The sequence below is a fragment of the Rutilus rutilus genome, assembly GCF_951802725.1.
Source record: "Rutilus rutilus genome assembly, chromosome: 16".
Lineage (NCBI taxonomy): Eukaryota > Metazoa > Chordata > Actinopteri > Cypriniformes > Leuciscidae > Rutilus > Rutilus rutilus.
The window spans coordinates 1,953,225-1,979,561 of NC_140224.1; the positions used below are offsets into that span (position 1 = coordinate 1,953,225).

The 26,337-nt window shown below is 37.1% G+C and overlaps 2 protein-coding genes across 2 annotated transcripts in view; both read left to right on the top strand.

The window, feature by feature from the left end:
• Positions 1-8,614, top strand: part of lmf1 (lipase maturation factor 1) — a 43,547-nt gene extending 34,933 nt beyond the window's left edge. The window contains exons 8-11 of the mRNA XM_084433582.1: positions 1,560-1,713; positions 4,623-4,806; positions 7,772-7,884; positions 8,083-8,614. Coding sequence (XP_084289708.1) covers positions 1,560-1,713; positions 4,623-4,806; positions 7,772-7,884; positions 8,083-8,257 — 626 coding nt within the window. The 3' untranslated portion in view covers positions 8,258-8,614. The remainder of the gene's footprint in view (positions 1-1,559; positions 1,714-4,622; positions 4,807-7,771; positions 7,885-8,082) is intronic.
• Positions 8,615-15,307: 6,693 nt separating this feature from the next.
• Positions 15,308-26,337, top strand: part of rab26 (RAB26, member RAS oncogene family) — an 87,358-nt gene continuing 76,328 nt past the window's right edge. Inside the window, exons 1-2 of the mRNA XM_084434755.1 lie at positions 15,308-15,838; positions 18,547-18,657. Coding sequence (XP_084290881.1) covers positions 15,668-15,838; positions 18,547-18,657 — 282 coding nt within the window. The 5' untranslated portion in view covers positions 15,308-15,667. The remainder of the gene's footprint in view (positions 15,839-18,546; positions 18,658-26,337) is intronic.

Consider the following 26,337-nt stretch of genomic DNA (forward strand, 5'->3'; position numbering starts at 1 on the left):
CAACCCTAGAATTTACATAAACCCCGCCCCTGAACACGATTTATAGATTATCATGACAGAATATGCCAATCAGTGACTAGAAGATAACTCCACATACATAAATTCATCAACTAACCATTCAGAAATGTCCTGTTGCTTCTACATCACATGTTGTCACTTCTTCTCGAGTCTCTCCATCATTGCCTGACTCCGGTTTAAACATAAAAGGCTAAAAGTAAGTTTTTGAAATGTTCAGTGCATGTGTGTGTGAGGTAAAAGAACACGAGCTCTTGAAGTTCCGCCCCCTGTGCCGGGAGCAGCAGCTCATTTGCATTTAAAGGGACACACACAAAAACTGTGCGTTTTTGCTCACCCTCAAGTGACAATTTTAACATATAAAAATATCTGTGGGGTATTTTGAGCTAAAACTTCACACACACACTCTGGGGACATCAGAGACGTATGTTACATCTTCTGAAAAGGGCATTATTCCACCCCTTTAAGGTGACGTAGATGCATGTTATTACATGTACTTACTATAGTAATGACAGTAAATGATGCATAATTACAAGTAACTAACCTTAACTCTATAGTAAGTACATGTAGTTCATTAATATTACTCAGTACTTATTTGAGTACTACGTCTCCTCAAAATAAAGTGTTACCAGTGTTTGGTTAAAGAACGAGAGGCCGTCAACTGCCTGTAGTTTTGTGGGATCTTCTCTGCTTCATCTGTTTTGTTTCTATTGAGTTTAATATAAGCTTGTTGCTCTGCTAATAAACATTTAGTTCTAATAAGCATAAAGTTGAAGTTGAAGTTTATTTATAAAGAACAATTAAAAACAACAAATGTTGTACCAAAGTGCTGTACAATCAAGACAAATGCAGTAAATACCAGAATCAAACCAGATTAGCAAAATTGTAAAAAAAAACAACAAAAAAAACAGACTAATAATAAAACACTATAAAACACGCAAAAATATTTTGGTCAAAAATACAGAATAAAATTGTGAAAAATTATTTTTATTTAAAACAGCTGTTTTCTATGTGAATATATGTTAAAGTGTAATTTATTCCTGTGATCAAAGCTGAATTTTCAGCATCATTACTCCAGTCTTCAGTGTCACATGATCTTTCACAAATCACTCTAATATGAGGATTTGATGCTCAAGGAACATTTATGATTATTATCAGTGTTGAAAACAGGAAACCGTGATGCATTTTATTTTCCAGGATTATTTGATGAATAGAAAGTTCAACAGAGCAGCATTTATCTGAAATATATATATTTTTTGTAACATTATAAATGTCTTTACTGTCACTTTTGATCAATTGAATATGTCCTGGATGATTAAATGTAGGTTACTCAGTGTCTCTCTCTCTCCCCCCCCACCCCCCCCCCCCTCTCTCTCTCCCTATTCCTTTCTCTCTCTCCCTCTCTCTCTCTCCCCCCCCCCCCCTCTCTCTCTCTCTCTCTCTCCCCTCTCTCCCCCTCTCTCCCCTCTCTCTCTCTCTCTCTCTCTCTCTCCCTCTCTCTCTCTCTCTCTCTCTCTCTCTTCTCTCTCTCTCTCCCGTCTCAGGTGTGTTGATCAGACGTGTGCTGAACGTGTCTCTGGGTCTCCTGATAGCGTATCTGAGTGTCCCGGTGGTGATGAACCTGCTGAGCTCCAGACAGCTGATGAACACCTCGTTTGATCCGCTGAGGATCGTCAACACGTACGGAGCCTTCGGCAGGTACCGCATCCGTGTCTGTCCGAGCTTAAAGGTGCAGTCTGTAAAATCCACAGCTAGTGGTCGAAATCGGTACTGCAGTCCACATTCAAAATATCGGAGATGGTTGTTTCTCCCGCCTCCTGCTCAGACTCGACGCTTAGCGGGTTGCCAGATTGAGGAGACGCAACAGGAAGAGCGCAATTGACCTATCAGTAAGCCCCTCCCCTAGGACGCAGATCAGCCAATGGCAGTTGAGTATCAGTTGCACGGGGAACTCGGACATCTTTAGGTTTCAGCACCATAGAGAAACATCGGAAGATCTGAAACTCTCGTCGGTTTTATGGTGTTTATACTACAAAAATGATAAAACGATGTGCATGTGGAACTTGTAACACTGATTCCAGGTTTCCTGAGAGGATGGCCGGGTTTTCATGTTTTGAATCACCGTACTGTGCGCGCGTTCACCAGCACGTTTCAAAAGTGTGATAAGATTTGCGCGAACGGACCAACTATCTGCGCTATACGACTGAAGCCCGGTTTATTTATAATATCAATAATGTGAGCGCAGTAACCTGGTTCCCTAAGGATTCAACCCCAATCCCAATGAAGACGAAAACGTTTATTTTCTGGTTATCATACTCTCATTAAGTTACAATTAAAGTTAGTGAGTCCATGCTAACATACAAACCGAAATAGCTAACTGTTCTCACGTCATGTACAGTGTAGGTCAGAAACACCGGATGGCTCTAAAACAGTGATCTGTGATCGTGACGACCGTAACATTAGGCTTCTCCCGCTTGCATTGTGATCTGTAAACCCTCGCTTACAAATTAATCTTGTTACCCACCATATTTATTTTAAAATCTTTTCAAATCCCTCCATGGCATATTTAAGTCCCACTTGACAAGAGGTGGTCCTTCTGCGTCCAAAATTGATCAAAAACTTCTTAGGACGAGGTTTTCACACTGACAGCTGTCATTGTAAGACAGTTAGCAACTCCGTTTGTTTGTCCGAGATAGCAACAGTAACTAAGGGGGGAGGGGCTTACCGATAGGTCAATTGACAATGACAGCAGAGGAGACTTACACACTGTCATGGAGGTCTGAACCAAAGTTCATGTTTTGATACATTTTATACATTTGGTAAGTTTTGGTTTGGTTTCACATTGCAATTATGGGAGCGCACTAAAGCACTTTACATGACACACTTGCGTCCTGTCGTCATCATCTCTGTGGGCTGCATCTCGACATTGATTGGTTTGTAAACGGACGTGCGTCTGACGTCAGCATGTTGTCGATTCGGCGGGAAACTTTGACAAGAATGAATGAACAGACGCATATCGTTGGCACTATACTGTTATTATTACGGCATTACTCCCTGCAGCACCAGCTATACTCCAGGCTAGTTCACATTCGCCAAATCAACGTCCTCGTTGTGCGAACATTTAATCGTCGCCGGCAGGAGGAGAAGAGCAAGCAATCCTGCGGGAACATCCGGAACTTCCTGTAAATGGTCTGAAAGTCCGAACCATACAGACAATGCGTTCACACTAGAAACGAACCAAACCTTTGTTCAGTTTGATCCGGACCGAGACTACCTCTTTTCGTCTGTTTGGTCCGGACCGAGACTACCTCTTTTCGTCTGTTTGGTCCGGACCGAGACTACCTCTTTTCGTCTGTTTGGTCCGGACCGAGACTACCTCTTTTTGTCTGATCAAATTTCGTCTGTTTTGTCCGGATCGTGGTCCGGGGGAGGGTTCACACCTGTAATTTTGATTCGGATCAAACTGAAAAGTCAGAAAATCTGTACCAAACAAGGTAGATGTGAAAGGGCCCTAAGTTGATTTATCCGTGTTTTAATATGCTTTTGTTCATAGAGATTTTTAGATGGATACCGAGGCTTTCTAGGTTGGGTAGATTCTGCGACCTCTGACCCAGTTTGTTTGCTGGCTGCAATACGCTGCGTTTCCTGCAAACTGGCATCCCGGGGTGTCGAAACACTATTGGCTGAACTGGCAGTGGGCGGAGTCACACAGACCAAAACAACAACACACATTCCCACACAGAACGCACATTTCAGAGTAAAATAACTGGCTGTAGAAGTGTATTTCAGAGAAACTCAGCATGTTTCCTAAATATCTGCAAACATAAGGCGCTTTCGCACCAGAGGAACCTTTTCATAGTTCGATTTTAGTCCTAGGAACTCCTTTTGGAGGAACTAATTTTGCTCGTACTTCAGAGTCGGTCTAAACCAGCTCTATAGGAACTATCCGTGACGGTAGTGTTCGCTGATTGGCCGAACGCACGCGGAACACCAGCACCCGCCATTTAAAAAAAAGCTGTGTAAACACACAGATTATAGCCTATATATTTACTCCACAAACTAACTCTACGAACATGGAAAACTGTGATAGCCTCTTAACCTTTACGCTGAGGAGAAAACCCAACGCAACTTTGAGGAGACCAAGAGAAACATGATTATGTATTTCTGCTCAGCAACACTGGACATCAACCCCACGCCATACGCTAATAACTCTTCATTACTGTCTACTTTCCATGTATAACAGCTCTATCTAATAACGTATTAGACAGGACTGTTAGATCGTAAACGAGTGAACGGAGAATGCTCAGGCTCTGGCGTTCTCAGCGCCGTCAAAATAAAAGTCTCAACAACAAGCGCGGCTCACGTCACTTCAGAGTTCCTACTGGCGCTGCGAATGCAACCAGGAACATTTTCTAAGGGAAACATTAGTTCTCGGGAAACCATCCTGGTGGATAGATCCTCGGTGCGAAAGCCCCTATATTATGGTATTATTATGCTTTAGTTGAGTGAAAAAGTTACATACAGCACCTTTAATATAAACCTCATCATTAACCAGCAGATGGCAGAGCCGCTGCACTTCTAACCCTCTCTCTCTCTCTCTCTCTCAGCATCACGAAGGAGCGCACAGAGGTGGTGTTTCAGGGAACGATGAGCGTAAACCACACCGGAGAGGGGGTGATCTGGGAAGAGTACGAGTTCCTGTGCAAACCTGGAGCTCTGGATAGAAGGCCGTGCCTCATCTCACCGTATCACTACAGACTGGACTGGCTCATGTGGTTCGCTGCTTTACAGGTTAAAGTCACCATCAATCCAAAATGGACAATTCTTGTTTTGAATTGATCTTGAGGTTGTTTTCCTGCTTGAATGTTGATTATTCTCCTCATATTCTCCATTGTTGCGGCTCCTCTCTTCCCAGTCTGTCAGTAACGCTCTGTTTACTTCCTGTCTCTATGAAGCCCCTCCTTCTGAAAAGCACACTGTGCTCTGATTGGTTGACTGGATCAGTGTGTTGTGATTGGTCGAGCGCTTCGAGCGTGTTTGGGAAATGTCCCGCCCCTTAACCGCCAGTTTAACACACTACTAACTAACTCAACCAGGATCTGCCCCTTTATTCTGCGCATTAATTATTATAATAAGGAATATTGTGACGTGTTCGTTCCCGGAAGAAACTCAAGACTACAATGGAGGCGTTACAGGAGTTCAGAAACACTGACACTGATATAGAGAATAATTTATGCCGGAGGGACTTTGTGCTTTGAAACTAAAGAACATTAAAGAAAGTTGAAAATGTAAATAAGCATAATAGGACCCCTTTAAAATTCATGTTCCTGGTGATCTTGAATCAGAATAAGTTCCTCTTGCAGCATCTCTTCTCTTCTCTGATGATGTGGGCGGGGCTATAACCTGTCACTCACATAAGATCAGCCAATAGCAAACCACAACCATCCAATCAATTCCCCACAGACACAATCAAGCCCCGCCCACATTTGTTCTTGTTCCAGAAGCGTTTCACTATATAGTGAGTGTGTGAGAGTGTGTGTGAGAGTGTGTGTGTGTGTGTGTGTGTCTGTGTGTGAGTGTGTGTGTGTGTGTGTGTGTGTGTGTGTGTGTGTGTGTGTGTGTGTGTGTCTGTGTGTGTCTGTCTGAGACTGAGTGTGTCTGTGTCTGTCTGTCTGTCTGTCTGTCTGAGAGTGAGTGAGTATGTGTGTGATAGAGAGAGAGAGTGTGTGTGTGTGTGTGTGTGTGTGTGTGAGAGAGATACATTTGGTTATTACATTCAGAAAGAATGTAAAATACAGATAAATAAAATTAAACAACATTATAAAGTCAAGTCAGGTCAGACTTTATACAATACACACTGTTTCAAAGCAGCTCCACATTAATACACATGAAAATAACAGCATCAATAATGCAGACTTCATTAAATATGAGAAAAAAATCTAATTCTGCTGTAAAGCACTCATTATTCAGATCAACTCAGTTGTGTTATATCGAAAATATTACTGAATATTACGTTTCTTTTAACCCTTTTAAATACTATACACACAAACTCTAAAAGTTTCAGTTCTGCTCGTTCCACAACAACCTTTCATTTTGACTGCAAACCATATAAACACATAAACTATAGTGCCAATCAAAATGTGTGAACTTTGCGTGCCTCACAATATTTACATTATATAAGTTGCTTTGGAGGTTTCAGATTATTACAAATACGTCCACTCTGGGTTATTAAACATCTGGAAATCGATGTCAAAACTACATTATGAAGGCAGTTTACACATACACACTCTTCTATGTAGTTTCTGCATTAAAATTCATTCAAACTATTTTTTTTTGGATGATTTATAAATGTTAGATCGGGGTGAAAAATGTCATGTGGTGCGACTCCCTACAAATGTAATAATATTTATGAATGAATAAATCATGATATCTGTAAAAAAAAAAAAAATCTTTTTTTGAAAATAGTGATTAGGATGTGTACACACACATTTAAGGGGTAAGGAAAATATGTTCTTTTTACATTGTACACCAAATTACATTTTTTAAAAGTTTTCTAAAAAAAAAAGGTATAAAAGTTTTTCAAAACCATATTATATGAAACCAACATGAATATAGATAAGAAGAGTGCTTCATGTTTGTCAGTTTCCAAGCCAAAAAACTTGCTATTTTATTGTATTTTATGTTTTTCTTCAGTTCTAATGTGTATGTATGAATGTTGAATTGTGGCGTCTTTGTTCGTCACAATCACTGCTGTCACTTTCTTTTAATCATTTCTTCAGCAGGAGATGAATTTACCCCAGTACAGAAATCCTGGTCAATAGAAAGCATTAAGATTATTTATAATCCTTACGTAACACACACACACACACACACACACACACACACACACACACACACACACACACACACACACACACACACACACACACACACACACACACACACACACACACACAGATAGCTGCACAGACAAATGAGATCATCAATCTTCTGAATCGCTGTTATTCATTGCAAACGGGCGTTTTCTCCCTGCAGTGATGATGGAGTTTGATAACTGTGATCTTTAAGCGAATGTCTCTTTATTTCTGACATTTTTACATTTACATTTCATTTAGTCATTTAGCAGACGCCTTTATCCAAAGCGACCTTTATTTCCGACCTTTGAACAGCATATAATTGAAGCTTTGGTAACACTTTATTTTACAGTGTCCTTGTTACATATGTTACATGTACTTACCGTATTAATAACAGTAAATTATGCATAATTACATGCAATTAACCCTCAACCAAATCCTAACCCTATAGGAAGTACATGTAGTTAATTATAATTATTCAGTACTTAAATATATAAATACACTGTAACAATGACAGCTTAAGATAAAGTGTAACCGAAGTTTCTTACAGTAGTTATTGTACTGTAAACATGCTTGAGTTGTGCTGTAAGTCTTCAGTGACTGATGTTTGTCTGAACAGCTCTGGTTTTGGGATACAGTGATCATGTGATCATGTCTCTGGTTTTGAGATACAGTGATCATTTCTCTGGTTTTGGGACACAGTGATCATGTGGTCATTTCTCTGGTTTACAGTGATCATGTGATCATTTCTCTGGTTTTGGGACACAGTGATCATGTGGTCATTTCTCTGGTTTTGGGACACAGTGATCATGTGGTCATTTCTCTGGTTTACAGTGATCATGTGATCATTTCTCTGGTGTACAGTGATCATGTGATCATTTCTCTGGTTTTGTCTCTTTCAGACGTACGAGCAGAGCGAGTGGGTGATTCACATCGCAGGTCGACTGTTGGCAAATGACTCCACGATTCTTTCCCTAATGGCACACAATCCATTCCAGGACAGAGAGAAACCCAGGTAAAGTTCACTGACCATCAGATACGCCACTCGGGGAATGTAGTGTACATAATCTCCAGTGAAGGAACAGTCTCAACAAAGGAAAGGACAGGATTCCACATTTTATAAAATGGAGTGTTTGTTCTCTTGATTCTGTAGATTGTGAATTTAATGAGCTAAAACATGCATTTGGAAGTTGAAGGCACTTTGTCGTTCCAGGTGGATTCGAGGAGAGCATTTCCGCTATAAGTTCACACGGCCTGGCAGTGTCAGCGCCGCTCAGGGGAAATGGTGGATCAGGAAGCGTATCGGACCTTACTTCCCCGCCGTCAACCTGGACGGCCTCAGGAACTACTTCCAGTCCAGGAACTGGCCTCTGCCTGACACAGATTAAACCGTCTCCACACACACACACGACATCTGGACGTCCAGTTGTATGTCACACACTGAAGTATATCCTATCTGGGCTTGATAAAACGGTGCCAAAGACAAAGAGACTTATTTTTCTTTTCTTTTTTGCTGAGATAAACATTACACTTCAATCAGATGTACATCAGATATATCGGATATCTCCATATCAAAAACATACGCACACAACATACAAATACATGCCCATACATACACAATACAGTCGTGTTTGCCGAACATCTACTCATCAGACATTTTTTTTTGTTTTTTACAAAACAACATAAAAAATAAGAAAATAACTATGTGGGTGTAGTCTTTCTAAAAAATAAAATCAGGTCTTTGAGATGTTGCATAGTTGGTCCATTTTTCCCAGCACAAAGCAAATTGTTCCAGTTTATGATTTAAAAATGCTGTTATCTTCTCTAATTTGTGAATGTCCATTGCGATTTCCATCCATGCATTTAGGGTTGGGCTCTCGTGTTTTTAACAGCCACCAGCAGTATATTTATTAAATATGTATCTCTTTTTAACCATTCTTGAGGTATATATACAAAATATAAGGTTTTACTGTCAAATTATATTACACATTTAAAAATATCTTGTAAAGCAATGTGTATTCCTCTCCAATAATCCTTAAAGTTGCACTGTGTAATTTTAGCGGCATCTAGTGGTGAGGTTGCGAACTGCACCCAACAGAAGTTACGGTGGCCGACAGGAAGTGATGTCGTCGTCTGGAGACAGCAGAGAAGAGCCAGTTAAGCAATGAGGTTTCTTTACAAAGATAAATTAAGAAATTAGGTTTACTTGATTATTCAGTAAAACGATGTGCTATTGCGAATATTATTGTTACTTGTTCATCATTAGTGTCAGTGTTTTGTTCGCTGACTTTAGCTAGCTTCTTTGCATGAAGAATAACATAGTGACGAAACGCGTTTGTCCGTTTAGGGCCACTGTAGAAACATGTCGATGTAAGGGGACCCGTGGTGTACTGTAGTGTAGATAGAAATGGCTCATTTTAAGGTAATAAAAACATAACGCTTCATTATGTAAGGTCTTTATACACCACTGAAAACATAGTTATGTATATGATATCGCATTTCTGTCAACAGATCCTCCTAAATATTACACAATGCACTTTGGGAACATGGTAATGATTTGCATTTTGGCTTGCACAGTTTCTCCAGCATATAGAAGCATTACTACACACACGAGACTCTTAAGACGACTCTTTTGTGTTCAATCAACGGCTGCCAATAAAAACAGCCTGTTTCTGATATTAATATGATTCGCTACATTCACATTGTACATGCGATGATACTGTTGAACATTATGGGCTCTATCTTGCACCCAGCACAATTGACTTTGTACACCGACGCATGTATCATTCCTATTTTGCACCCGACGCACAGCGGACTTTTCCCTCCACAGACGCACGTCAGTAAATTAGGGAATGAACTTGCGCTCCCGGGGGCGGATCAGCGAAAAGAGGAGGCGTGTTCCGGCGCAAACGTTCCCTGGTGCTATTTTGCAGTTTCAGAAAACAATTCCGCCACTGACCAGGAGAAACCTCGTCTAAAGTCTGTGACACGTTGCACATGTTATTCAGATTCTATTTTAAGGGCGCATGCTTGGCCATAATGTAGCGTGTGCTCAACGCGCATATACTTCTCTCATCTACACACAGACGCAGCAGTTCACATTTTTGCAAACCATACATAATTACAAGGAAAAATATTCCACACGAGGGAAATCATTGTTGTGTCCATGAAGATGTGAAAAAATAGGCATAAATCTAGCTTACACATTTACCCAAATTATCATACGCCTGTTTAACCGAAGCTAATTTGTGTGTGTTTCTCCATCCCCAATGTCACTCTGTGTTTTACGGCCCTGACGAGAACGTCGGTCTCCTCGGCTGTGAACCGCTCCTGGCAAATCCGCCGTTATAATAGCAACCCGCCATGGAACAAGCACGCCTGCTCTTAAAGGGAATGTGAGATGATGCTCTGATTGGTTTATTTCACGTTACGCCCAAACCACACCTATGAGTAATGAAGCGACTTCAGACCAACACATTTTAGATTTGCGTCGGGCGCAAGAGTCATTTATCCCGCCGGTATAATAGCAACAGCGCCCGAGACCCGCCCACAAAGATACTTGCGTTTCGCGCTTGATACTTGCGTTTCAGATCGTTAAAATAGGGCCCTAAATGAAATAATGCAAACCAGCTGAGCACTCAGGAAGAGCTTATGAAATGTGTAAAGGAGTCAAAGTACAGTACACACTGGATATACAAACACTTTATCAAATGAATAATGAGTACAGACAGTACATGCAGAATGGGCTTCATGTGTGTGATGCAGTGTTGCTTTGAGGTAGAAACTAGTGGATAAAACAAGCATAAAAAGAATAGTGTAAAAATAGATGTGTGCACAGACCGAAAATAGAATATATATATATTCAGAGTGCGTGGAAACATAAATTAAAGTCCGCTGACAGACATCATCTCTGCTGAGAAAAGAGCAGCACTCTTCAAAGAAGAGCTGTCAATCAAATAAAATGGGTAAACAAATGAATAGTATAAAATAATATACTAATTAATGTGTCAATATTTGCTGAGAAAAGTCAGTTTATTATAATTTATTACAGAATATACGGATCAGGGACATGATTAAATGTGTTGATATGTCATTGCATTAATAAATGATACTATAATATGAATAATTATAATAGACTATATTATATTATACTTTAAAATAAATTATACTAAATTAACTAAATGTACAGTCCTAATTTCAGTGTATTACTCCTGTAATTTTTCTGTTACACAGACTGCAAAACTGTCAAAAGTTTTATTGATTGATTGATTTATTGAACTAGTATTTCAAGAGAGAGCTTTAAAGTGCCCATTTCCACCAGATATGAACAAGACACGTAAAAACAAAAGGTCTTTAAATATATAATATATAATATGTAACGTAATGTAATGTAATCCTCTTCACTTGAACTTCAGTTGAAAGGCTGCAACCTTTCTGGATCTAGATTAGAATATGGATAAGATATGGAAGAACAACTGCTCTTTAAATGCATTATATATAACACAACATGACATGACATGACGTGACGTGACATGACACATTAAACATATAACATTAGATGCCATGACATAACATCATAACATAACATAACATACACAACACATAACAAGACACAACATAACAATACATAAAATGACCACACAACATATTACAACACACAACATAACATAACACACAACACAACATAACATAACATAACACACAACACAACATAACATAACACACAACATAAAATAACGTAACATAACAAAACACAATGTAATTGTGATGTAACGTAATGTAACATAACGTAATGTAACATAACACACAATATAACAACATATAACATAACACAACATGACAACACATGACATAACATAACATACACAACATAACTCACAACACATAACATGACAAGATACACAACATAACATTACATAACACAACATAACGTAACATAACGAAATACACAACATAACATCAACATAACACAAGCCATTACATGACATAACAAAACAACATAACACACAACATAACATACACAACACATGATGCATAACACAACATAACGAAACACAATATAACGTAACAACATCAACATAACATGACATAACACAAAACAACACACAATATAACATAACGTGACAACAACATATAACATCATAGCATAACGTAACATACATAACATGACATAACATAACTTACATGACATAACATGACATATAACGACATGACATGACAACTTACATGACATATAACATAACATGACATGACATGACATAACTCACATGACATAACATGACATAACATAACATGACATAACTTACATGACATGACATGACCTCTCCTGAAGAGAGCTGCATCCTTTCTAGATCTAGATTAGGATATGGATAAGATATGGAAGAACAACTGCTCTTTAAATATATAGTACAGGGGTTCTCAATCCTAGTCCTCGAGGGCCACTTTCCTGCAGAGTTTAGCTCCAACCTTGATCAAACTCTCCTGCCTGTAGCTCTCTCGTAATCCTGAAGAGCTTAACTAGCTGGTTCAGGTGTGTTTGATTAGGGTTGGAGATAAACTCTGCAGGAAAGTGGCCCTCGAGGACTAGAACCCCTGATATAATATAATATAATATAATATAATATAATATAATAGGTATAGCATCTTTCTGGATCATCAAATCTTCCAGAATAAGAGCCGGTTGTAAAGCGCAGACAGTGATAATGATCCAGTGTTAGAGAGAGGGCTGGTGTCTGACAGTCTCAGTATATAATATAATATAATATAATATAATATAATATAATATAATATAATATAATATAATATAATATAATATAATATAATCCTTCTGAAGCAGATATAGCATCTTTTCTGGATCGGTTGTAAAGCGCAGACAGTGATAATGACCTAGTGTTAGAGAGAGCTCTGGTGTCCACAGTCTCTAAACTGGTCAGCATGTGTTTCTGCTCATTATCCTCCTCATTCCCAGTGGGTTGAGCAGTTAAATCCACTGGACAGATCCTTTATTAGCAGCGAAGGGCTCAAGACCACTCATTATATCGGGAAGTGACAGTGTGTCTCCATAAAACAGAGATGGCGTTACCTGTAGGTTAAGTTTGATATGTTAGACTGAGCCTGAGAAAGGAAGAAATCAATTACAACGTAACTATAGCAACTGATCCGAGTGACAGGTGTGGCTAAAAATGACCTTTGTGGGATTGTCCTTCAGTGAACTCCATGCATTTCATGACAGAAGCCGATCATCCGGAAATCTTAAGCTGCAGATAATCGCTTTTTTAAGGAATATTTCTTATTACAATTGAGAGTTATTTTAAGTCATGTGAGTCACTAGTGGCTATATATGAAGATTATGTAAGGGTCTGTGATGAAAAACTGGTGTTATATTTTCCACACATGAGTCACTTGAATAACGAGTCAGACTTTAGACTGTCGGCATAAAGTCGGGCCCAATTTACAGCAAATTCCAGCCAAGATGTTGCAACATAAATATCTTGTTATTTTTCTGGTTCCTTTCACATTAATAGTAGCATACTGTACTATTGAAATGACCTAGAGCTTGATCTGAAAAATGAGCCAACTTCCCTCTGTTTTTAGGTCAAAAAATATTTCTAGGTCTCCCTTATTGGCCAGTATAGTAATGTACATTTCCTAAAGACAGAAGACGGCACGGTTGCTAGGGTGTTTCTAGTGTGTTGCTAAGGTGTTCTGGGTGGTTGCTAGGTGGTTGCTAGGGTATTCTGGGTGGTTGGTATGGTGTTGCTAGGTGGTTGCTAGGGTATCCTGGGTGGTTGCTAGGGTGTTGCTAGGTGGTTGGTAAGGTGTTCTGGGTAGTTGCTAGGTGGTTGCTAGGGTATTCTGGGAGATTGGTATGGTGTTGCGAGGGTATCCTGGGTGGTTGCTAGGGTGTTGCTAGGTGGTTGGTAAGGTGTTAGTATAGTAATTGATACGGAAGTTAATAGGTAACCAGTATAGAGATGATAAAATTGTTGTTATATGATCATATTTTCTTGACCTAGTAAGAACCTAGTAGCTTGTTTATTGCGGATGTTGGATAACCAGCTAGCAATGCATTACAGTAATGTAGTCTAGACGTCATGCTAACTTTTCTGCATCAAAAAACTGTTAGCATGTTCCGTAGCTCAGCGATGTTTCTGAGTTGGAAGAACATATTCATAACATATGAAGTATGATTTTCGAAGGACAAGTTGTCTAATATAACACCCAGGTCTTTAACCGTAAAGGATGAAGTGGTACATCCTTTTAAACGCAAGAGATTCTGTGTACAGGGTTTTTGGTCCAATAAGTAATACCTCAGTCTTATCTGAATTTAATTGAAGAAAATTACAATATGTAAAGCATATGTATTAAGAATAGCAGAGGGCCGAGCACAGATCCTTGTGTCACTCCATTATTTACTGACAATATCTCGTATTTTTCCACGTTTAAATAGACAAAATACGGTCTGATAGGTACAGTCTAAACCACCTTAATGCCTGTCCATGAATACCAGTGCAATTTTGTAGTCGAAGAGTATTTTATGATCTATAGTGTCGAACGCAGCACTAAATTAAGTAAAACTAGTATTGAGATACAGCCAGAAGTAAGTCATTTGTCATTTTAACCAGTGCAGTTTCTGTGCATTGATTGGGCCTGAATCCAGACTGAAATTTTTCATAGATATCAATTATTATAATTTTTTTTGTAGGAAGAAGCACAATTGAGCGGACACAACTTTTTCTAGTATTTTAGACATAAATGGAAGATTTGAAATGGGTCTGTGCTAATTCATTTGGATCTAGTTCTGGTTTCTTAATGAGAGGCTTCCATTAAAGGTAATTTACCTTTTTATTCAGCAATTCTCAGTTTAAATTCTGAGTTACATCAATTATATTTTAGAGAGTTTATAGAGTTTTATTTTATTTTTCATTCCATGACTACTAGACTGGCTCGCAGTTTTTATCCCAGTGTAGTTAGACTGTTGAACGAACATTCCTTCAATTTACACCCAGTCCAACACATATACACTACACTACTTTTTCTACACAACTGCAATAGTTGGTAATTGGAGAATGCATTGCTGCAGTAATTACATCTCACAATTTGCATTATATTTTTTCACATGCACAATCGTATCTATGTCTCTGTTGTCTGGTACAAAGTTTGCACTGATATTGTAAGATTCTCTGATGTTATTTCGTTGTTATTTATAACAATGACACAATAAAGAACAAATCAACGACATAAACAAGCTTCCATATTAATGTAAAGCTTGTAAAATGCTGTCATTTTTAGTAGCCTATTCTAATAAGCTGAATTTATTTATTTATTTTTAATTCCTACTGATATCTTCGAGTTCATTCTTTGTCAATCCAACCTCCTAGCTATAACCAATCCTGATGTACGTTCAAAATAAGACTGCGCCTTTAAGAGGGTTTTGTATTCACACAAGTGGAGACTGAGCGCTCGCGCGCTTCACTGATTGTTGACAACGCGCGTGCACTACTACTCCGCTTAAAGGAGTGAGGTGAATTTTCCCTTTCATACTGACGGAGCATCAGCACAAGTGCATTTAGGAGGCTGAGACGTTTTTTCTTTGCACATTTCTGGACCACAGAAGCAGGTGCACCGCGCGCACTCATTATTTGACGCAAACCCGAAGTCATGCGCTCGCTTATTGCCGAAAAGTTCATTCACGCTTGCTAAGACAAACACATCGGGAAAAGTAACCTGGTTGCTGCATAGAGCGTGCTTTATAAATTACTCATCGTACGTTCACACGGGGAATAATTATTCTAATAATGTCGAGGAAAAAAGCGGTGAAAGGAAAGGGGAGTTCAAATTCTCCGAGCTCATCTCCCATCAGCGATAAAGAGAAGGGAAAGAAAGTCCTGACCCAGTCCAACGGAGTGGTGTATCCCAGCAGACCCTCTCTCAGCAACAGTGGAGAGTTCTACGACATCGCCTTCAAGGTACAAGACGAGCTCATTTCAACAACGCGAACATCATGCAGTATGGCAAGCCGCTTACACATTTATTCTTTTTGTTTTATTATTATATTAGCCTATTAGTAACCAAATTTATTTATTTTAATATTTAGGCTACTACTAAGTAATTAATTTAATTAATTAATTAAATAATTTCAGTGCCTACTAGTATATTTGAATTTCACTAGTTCTATTATTCCAATTATAATTAGTATCTTATGACTAGTTCTCATTCATTACATCTCAATTGTATCAAGGATCCATTTAATTGGTAACTAATTTGAGGTAACTTAACTGGGCTTCTGAGGCTCTTCATCCTGAATTTTGTTGACGTAATCTTAAGAATAACCTTTATATTATCAGTAATATTTCAAGAAAAACACTTTACTGGACTGAAGCTGCTTGAATCATTTATTATAGAAATCATGAGTGTGAATATGATCATCAGGCTTTTAGAAGGTTTATTTGTTCATCTCTCAAACATTGTATTGCATTGCATTATGTTTTAAAACTACAGAGGTTTGATCATAAACTAATCATTTAAATATCTTACTAAGACATATTATTGGCTGATATAGATGTTTGTTGGCATTTTATGTCAGTATCTGCTATATTGTTAAAAAAAACTCTCATTGATTTACATTACAAGCATCAGAATATCATCACTTTTTGTCCATAGAAATATCAGCATCTGAAGCAAATTGCTTATTTTTGCTCAGTTTGAGTCTCTGAATAAAATTGAGCAGTTTTTTCCTCCAATTTCCCACTAAATCATACTATATGAGCCATGATGTATATGATACTCAAAAAAAGCATTTTTTGTCTTTTTTTTCTTTTCTTATATTTTGTTCAATAAATTGTTCCACTTGATTATTATTATTTTTTTTCATAAATAGATAAGCCAATTATTAAATGTTAAAATGGCTTGCCATACATGTGCATGCATATGTGATTGGAAATATTTTGCCAGCATAAACATGGCTGCTGTGTTATAAAATGTATATTTCATAGCTCAAATGATTGTGTGGAGATTTACTATGCAATGAGTTTGTGGCCTTTATGCCACGGCAATTAAAAACAATGAAATACTATCCAGCTGTCCCATGTGGATGGGGATTTTGCGCTCTGTTTGACTGGAGTTGAGCCTCTAATTGAACAGCTGTGTCAATACAGATAAGCCAGAGCACAGAAACTGAGTTATCCAGCCGGACTCTAGCATGCTCAGTTACAAGCATTCACACCGACCGATTCGGCTTTCTCCAGTCTGAATAATCAGGAGTTTTGAGCTTTACATATTTAGGCTTAAATGTTTAAGTGACTTTTGGTGTGGAAGACAGTTCTGATCTGGTGAATAATGCATTTATATAATCATTCCCTGATGATGAATCATATATATAGTCTTGCTTATTCATCAAATTGCATCAAATGCAATCAGGAACATCACCAGTCACGAGTGGACAGTGCAAAAGCACAGGAATAGCTGTGCAACTCCCGATTTCCCAAACTGATCCTGCAGATCCATGCGTTTAAACAAGCATTTCTAACCTGCTTTCTACTCCTGCATATCATTCAGCATTGGTGTAAATATTACTAAAATAAATAAACCTTTTTTTATATATATATATATATTTTTACAGTCTATAAAATAAACCAATGCTATTTGTGAAAAATTATAATTTAAGAAGCTTCATCCTTTAATGAACCTTTAAAACGTTTAGCATACTTTTAAAATAGTACTTATTATGGAAATAATATACTTAAGTGTGAACTGAATGCAGTATTTTCAGACACTTAATTGCATGTTATTTATGATTAAATGAAAATGTATTAAAGTTTAAATTGATATAAAATGCAATAAGTTGAACTTAAGAGTGCCTTTTCGACTCACTTAAGTGGGACTTAAGTAATTCTTTACATGTACATTAATTTAATAATTAATTCTATTGTCTTTGAAATGGTTAAAGTGTTCCGACACACATTTATAAATAAAACTGAAATATACTTTAATGCCACTTCTGTTATGGCAGAATATTTTTCTAATTACACATTTGTAATGATGTTGCAATTTAGTAACTTAACTTTAAATTTCATATCAAATAACACACTTCAGGTACTTTACATGTGCTTTAGCATGTCAACACGTCAAGGTTTGTACTTCTTTAAAGCATGACAAAACGTGATTTAAAATACTTTAAAATAAAAAAAATGTACATGCACTTTTTAAAAGCATGTTAAGAAACAGTCCCGAAAGTGTATTCTCTTTAAGTGGCCTTTATTTCATTAATGTTATATTATGTGCAAGTAGTTTAAAAAAAGAAAGAAAGAAACTTTAGAATTTGAAGTACACATCAAGTGCACTTCTTTTTAACTCAAGTTTTAACAGGTCTGAAGGGAATCTAAATAAAACAGTGAGTTTATTTTGAAATGAAGATCAGAGAAGGCAACATTTTATGTTTTATAGCTTTAACAAAGCAAAATCCATTCCCTCTGCAAGCAAACCTCTCCGATGTTCCTGTCTTTAATCTTTACGGCCTTGAAAGAGTCTTTCTAAGTGCTGCAGGGAAACAGACATGGTTTGATTGACACTGATGGAAGGATGAGAGGATGTTTGTCTCTTAATAGAATAAGAGGCAGGGAAGACGAGGGAGGGATGATGGGATATATTGCATGCTTCATCATGTGTTTTTCTCCAGGTGATGCTGGTCGGTGACTCTGGCGTGGGGAAAACCTGTCTGTTGGTTCGCTTTAAAGATGGAGCATTTCTGGCTGGGAGCTTCATCTCAACAGTTGGTATAGACTTCAGGGTGAGTGGAGAATATTAAATATACATGCATTCATGCATATGCACTACCTGTCAAAAGGTTGGAATAATTCAGGTGTATTTAAAGTGAAATATCGAAATAAAGTCTCATGAGACTTCTTTTAAACATTAATAAAAAGAAATTATTCCATAGTGTATATGCATGCATTTACATCAGCGTCAGAATTCATGGTCGATTATTATTTAAAGGCAATCCTAAATTGCACTCATTTAAAGTCGCCCTGTGGTGGAAATCCAGCGTTTAATGTTGTTTATGTGTTTATGTGGTGTTTTTAATGTGCTTTAAGACAAAGCATGTGTAAATTCATAAGTCGACACCATTGCTGAGTATTTCCTCCTTAAAACTGCAGTGAACCAAAGACAGTCTCAAACACACGCTTTGAAATCGCTGGTGTTTCTGACGTCACAAACTACCTTGTAACCAATCAGATCAACGTGTGATCGTCAACCAGTGGATCTCTGAGCTGAGTGAGTGGAGGCGGGGCTCATTTGCATATTCATAGAACCGCGAATATTAAATGAGGCAAGGGTGTCGAGTTACATTCAAGATATTTTAAGAAAAAAAAAAAACGTTTAAATATGTCATTTTGGTGATCAAAGATGAGTTTTAAAGGGTACAATTATTGACTACAGGGGGACTTTAAGTAAAATCAACTGGTTCCTAAAATGAAAAGATGGCAGACTCTGTCTTTATTTTCTTTGGCCTTACATACAAACGCTAAAGTCTTATATTTTTCTTTTATGAAGCAACAAAGCCCTAATTTGTTCCAGCTGGCAATAAAATAGGCCGTGTGTGTGTCTCTTTTCTTTTATATCAATAAGAAGAATCCATCATTATCTATTGAAGCTCCTCAGGGCTTGTATTTTCAGAGTAATTCTAAGAGCACTACAGACAGATGACATGAACAGATGAAGGATTTGTCGTTCTGAGACAGCGGTGCATCATTCCAGCTCTTCCATTACTTCAATACAGCCAAGGGCAAAGAGCTTCACAAGCTCAGTATTTCATCATTTATGTGAACTAATCTAGAGGACTGGACAAAGTGTCTTTGTGTTCGGACTGCTTGGGTCAATGAATTTCGGACAGGGTTCATTTAAGGTCGGTTTTTAGATGGACAGTGAAAATTGTGGAGTTTACAGGTCTTTTTTTTTTAAATAATTTTTCATACAGTACTGTGCAAAAGTCTTAGGCATGTTAATATCCCCAATTACAATTAATGGCAAAAAGAATGTTTGGAAATGTAAACTGATATTAAATTGTAAATTGCCTGAGTGAATGATTCAATGACTCACTCATAAAGGCCATTACTTGTTTCATTCTTGAATGAATCAGTGTTTTGAACAAATTGCAGAGTGAATGATTCAGTGTCTCACTTATAAAGACATTACTTGTTTCATTCTTGAATGAATCAGTGTTTTGAACAAATTGCAGAGTGAATGATTCAGTGACTCACTTATAAAGACATTACTTGTTTCATTCTTGAATGAATCAGTGTTTTGAACAAATTGCAGAGTGAATGATTCAGTGACTCACTCATAAAGGCCATTACTTTTTTCGTTCTTGAATGAATCAGTGTTTTGAACAAATTGTCTGAGTGAATGATTCAATGACTCACTCATAAAGGCCATTACTTGTTTCATTCTTGAATGAATCAGTGTTTTGAACAAATTGCAGAGTGAATGATTCAGTGACTCACTTATAAAGACATTACTTGTTTCATTCCTGAATGAATTTGTGTTTTGAGTAAATTGCATGAGTGAATGATTCAAAGACTCACTCATAAAGGCAATTACTTGTTTTGTTCTTGAATCACTCAGTGTTTTGACTAAATTGCATGAGTGAATGATTCAATGACTCACTCATAAAGGCAATTACTTGTTCTGTTCTTGAATGAATCAGAGTTTTGAACAAATTGTCTGAGTGAATGATTCAGTGACTCACTTATAAAGACAATTACTTTTTTCTTTCCTGAATGAATCAGTGTTTTTGAATTAATCGCATGAGTGAATGATTTAATAGCTCACTCGTAAAGACTATTACATGACTTTATGTTAAATGATTAGACATGGAGTATTAATAAAATATGCATTGTTTTCGTGTGCAGTCTGACAGATCTATATAACAGCAAAAATCACTGTTATATAACGTATATGTATATAATAAATGACATCACTGCAACAAAAATATAAACTAACTCAGTATTTTTGTCAGTATCTGTCAGATATTTTGTCAGATATTGATATTATAACAATATCTCAACATTCTTAAATCAAAACACATTTCTATGGGAAGAAAAATGTCAAAAGATATTAAGTATTGTTTTCTGAATAAATGATCAAAATTAAGTTTGTTTAAAACAAGAACAATGTCCCATTGTCAGATATTTGTTCATGTTTTAAGCATAAACAGTTTTTATTAAACCAGACTTAACATCTTAAATAACTTTGCTTCTCCAGAAAATGAATCTTGATTTAAGAATGTTTAGATATTTGTATGGAAAAACAAGACAGAATTACTGAGGAAGAACATCATTTTTGCAGTGAGTACAGAAGAGTAATATTAAACTGCTGAATGTGGAATGAAAAGAATCTATTGATGTGTCATTTGTGCTCTTGCTGTCCTTCAGTTAATAGTAAATTGATTTTAGTGTAAATAATACATAGGCTTCTTCGGCATATAATTGTCTGCTAGACTAATTCATTCAATTCATCTTTGTCTAACAAGTATTCGCTATTGAATACAACTAAATACTAAGACAAAAATAGTTTTTATCATGTTGTGTGCAGTGTTGCTCTACCCTCAACATCTGTGCTGTCGATTACCGCAGAAAATAATGTTGACTCAGTAAAGCAGTTTATGAGCCTAAAATGAATGTATTGGCCAAATGAACAACATAGTGAATGTAAAAGTAGTGATGCACCGATATGAACATTTTGGCCGATACCGATAATTCTTTATATCTGAAAGCCGATAACCGATATATTGGCCGATAAATCTAAATCCAAATTTGTATATAATTTTTGAGAGCCTGATTACAAAAATAAGTCTCACCATTAAATCCACGTCCCAAACACACAATTATAATGTTCTCATTATAATGTTATGTAGCCGATATGACATGTTGCACTTTACTGTATTTTCCTTTTTTGAAGTGATTTTAATCATATATTTCAAGCAATTCAAAGCCATCATGTTCTATCTGAAGTGTCTCAGCTGAAGGAAATAATACATTATTTATCGGCTTTAATATAATGGCCAAATTTTCTTATGAGGTCGATAACAATAGGCACGTTTCCATTACAGATTTACGAAAAACGTTCGCGTTTTTTTTTTTTTTTTTTTTTTTTTCTTGTAATTGTCGACAAAAAAGTATTGCGAAATGACGGCGTTTCCATTAACTGATGTTATGCGACTAAAACTTCTTTTTTTCCTCTCACGATAAGTAAAATCATTCCAAAAACCATGCCAATGGACGTTGGTAGGTTTATGTACTATATCCCAGCCACTGCACTAGCCATTATTATTAATGGAAGGAGATGTGTGTGTGTTTTCAAGCATTAATGGTAAGGAACGACCCTTATTATACTTGTGAGCGGCTCATATGAGGAGTTTCTGAGTGTTTCTCCCTCAGATCTGCTTCCAGGTCTTGATTGTGGCATTTATTTGAGGTTTAGAATCCATTATTCCTGTAATTATTTTGTCTTTTATGAATTTAATAAAGAACTCTGTCTCGTATTCTGTCCAAACACACCGCCTCATCTACGTCAGGTGACCTGTAAATGCGCAAAAACTGTTTCCAGTGCAGTTTTGCGAAATATTTCTCTTTCAAATTGCCTGAAAAAACCCCTCATGCGAGCGTAAAAAACTCGCATTTAATCGCAAAAAAGTTTTGCGAAATTGACGTATTTCCATTGGGCGTATTTTCAATTTGCGCACTTTGAAGGGTAATGGAAATGCGGCTAATAACATTAAAAAAAAAAAAAAAAACGCTGATACCGATATGGAGGCCGATATATCGTGCATCCCTGTGTAAAAGAGAGTGAAATGGTCTTATTTGCTTAGGAAATGATCTCCATCATCTGTATTAGTATCGTCAGCTGTGAGTCGAGTCTCTGTTCAGATTTGCTGGTCAAGCTGGTCACTTCTGATGTCGACCATAAGCAGTTTCAGTGTGTGCTGCTGTTTTCTCGCAGCATTATAAATTCCTCGTCCGTCATGAATGACTGATAGTCCTGCCCTTTCACTTCATTTATGAGACCAGCAAGCCTGATCTCCAGCTGAATATATTCATAAAGCTCACTTATAGCAGAGCTGTAGGTGTAGGAAACTACACCTAATGCCACCGCGGCTCGTTTGCATCTCAATAGTGTTGGGAAAAATGGGTTCACAGCACTCAAACGCATTTCCCGGTTTTGAGAGTCCTGAATCACGGCGTGTGTCTGCAGGCTTGCGCTCATAAGGACACTTGCTTTACTGATAGTGTGCTTTCTGATCGCTCGCAAGACTGGCAGGAAAACTGAGTCTATTTTTTCCTCTGTGTCTGGTTGCATAAAACAACCAGTCCAATCAGATTCCACTGTGCACACATCACTCCTGAGATTTCACTGATCTAGTTCTACATACACATGCATTAAAGCAACACTAAGGAACATTTTTTACCTTAAAATAATGTTTCCAAAATCGTATCAGTGGTTCATCAAGTCGTAACAGGGTGAACGGCACTTCTGGATCTGCTTTGCAGGCCTATATCTGCTATAACCACACTATGCAAGATTGCCAAACCGGGTTTCTGTAGTTCTAATGAGACATAAGAAAACTACACATTTGACTTGCTTTACGTCAAGCGTTACAATAGTCATTATTTAGTTTTTCTTTGTTTCTGATGTCGCAGTACATCATATTTCATGGAATAATGCAACATACTCTACCTCGTCATTGGACATCGTTCATTCCAAAGCCGGTGCTGGATAAACACAGGCGTGCGTGTGACAGTAGGCTGCGGGCGGCAAAATTATTTACCACAGCGGTAATGGACAATTCCGCTTCCAACCTGTAGGGGGACCGAAGAGGGAAAAGTTCCTTAGTGTTGCTTTAAATGAACTGAAAAGCCATTGTGGATTGGTGATTTTTATATCAGAAGTTTTGAGATTTTTTTTTTTGTATGTTTTTGAAAGAAGTCTCTTCTGCTCACCAAAGCTGCATTTATTTGATCAAAAATGCAATAAAAACAGTGAAATATTATTAAATTTTGAAACAGCTGTTTTCTATGTGAATGTATGTTAAACTGTAATTTATTCCTGTGATCAAAGCTGAATTTTCAGCATCATTACTCCAGTCTTCAGTGTCACATGATCCTTCAGAAATCATATTAATATGCTGATTTATGATTATTATCAATATTAAAAACCGGAAATCATGATGCATTTTAATTCGTGAGATTCTTTGATGAATTGAAAGAACAGAACAGCATTTATTTGGAATAGAAATCTTTTTTTAACATTATAAATGTCTTTACGGTCACTTTTGATCAATGTAATGCATCCTTGCTGGATGAACGTATTAATTTTTGAAAATCTTTCTGAGCCCAAACCTTTGAACATCAGTGTTTATATAATAAATCAGACTGATGTACAGCAGGCATGTAGGCTGAAACAAGAGTTTTGCTTTGTCGTACAATGCCTTTTGATAACTGCAATATAATCACATAAATGCAAGTTATAACAATCTTTGTGTAATTGTGTAAAAAAAAAGAGCTGATAAGAATGTAAATGTGTACCTTGAAATGCAATGCAAGTCGCTTTGGATAAAAGCGTCTGCCAAATGCATAAATGTAAATGTAAAAAATAAACATTTTAGCTGAGAACTAGTAGCTTACAGAAGCATTAACAACTCGTCAGTCCATTAGTGAGCTGATGCTTATTTTGCATTCGTTTCCCTCTGAGAAAGACATGTTACCTCTTTAAAAGGTGTCAGATGCATAAACCAAAAATCATTTACAGAATTTTAAAACACTTTACAGGTCATTCAACATGTTTGTTTTTTTGTCATTTGACATTGAAAATCTGTTGCATTAAAATAAAAGGCATGTGGTAGTTAGAAGTACACTGTAGAAAAACAAAGTTGAGGTTGTAAGACTATTGGAATATGTTTATTTCATTCTTTCATGTTTAATTCAATGCAGTAAATTTCGGAGTGAGAATAGTTTTCACTGTGCGTATACAGTATATTTTCCACTATTATTGAAGCATTTTGCAAGCCCTTTCCCTGTTGTTTTGAGGCTTGGTCATTATCTGACTGTAGAAAGTGTCCTTTTCTTCCACCGCTGGGACTTTAAGAATAGATGTCCTCGTCATGCATGTATGAATTCCTCTCGAGCAGCTTTCACAGGCTATCGATCCGCTTCTGCGGGACTACAGCTGAACTACTGTAACACACGAGAGAGAGAGAGAGAGAGAACCACATGCATGCACACACTCTTTATGATGGATTTATTCCAGCTCTCAAACAAAGAGCTTCTCATGTTGTGATATTCTCCTGGATTTCACCCACATCAGTGACCTCGACTCATCATGAAGTCTCAGTGCTGTCTGCCTTTTTCTTTATTCACCTCTGGCTCTCCAAAAAAATCACTTGAGTGTGTGTTTATGTAACTCCCGTCTATTTTTCTCAGTCAAACTGAGCCAATATAGTGATATTCTCATGGTACATTGCAAACAACTATGGGCTAAATAAATAAAAGAGTACAAGATTAGGAAAATAAAAGTCTTTGTGCAACACATGTGCCAAGAAATGTCCTCTAATGGTGTGAAAACATGCATATTTTCAATAGAATGACTCTAATAAAGAGTTAAAATGAATGCACATTAAACGCATGTGAGTGTACACATTTGAAAAAGTTTTAAAAAAAAATGTATTACAAAATCATTCATTATTAATTTGCAAATATCATTCATTTTTGAGGAGTCAGACTACATGACATTTTATAACCTTAACGAATCTTGCCTTGTCATAAAAAGTTTAATTATTTGATCATTTAAGACCCTGACACCCAATTTATAATTAGACTTCTTATTTATTTATTTTTTGCATTTATGCATTTGTCACTTTATCGAAAGATAACTTGCATTGCATTCAAGATATACATTTGATCATATAAATTAAGCTTTTCTTCATTATGATATCAGGACGTTTGTATCACCATGATATGTGTGACTTAAACCACTGTTGTTTTGGACATGTACAAATGGCGATACCATAGTATTACTAAAAATATACCATGGTTTTGTGATTTATATGTGTCATGATTTCTGGGAGAATGTGAAAGATTCTCTATTAAAACTGTCTTTTGCGCATTATCAGCAGGCACAGGATTCTCTTGTTCGAGAAACAACTGAGCTTTTGTTTATTCGTTTCACTTTCTGGCTAAAGTTGAAGTCACAGCTTGAAAGCTCCGGTGTGGAAAGAGTCCCGTCGTCGTTTCCTCAGCACTTCTCTGTGATCGCACTTGTTCACACTCACTCAAACACATAATCTGTGTATTTGTCACTTAGACAGCTGGATTCAGGCTCTCCGCTTTGTTTTTTAAAGCAAATTTGCTAACCATAATGTAAAATAAAAAGATAAATCACTACCCATTTTCATGCTTTAAATCACCAAACACTT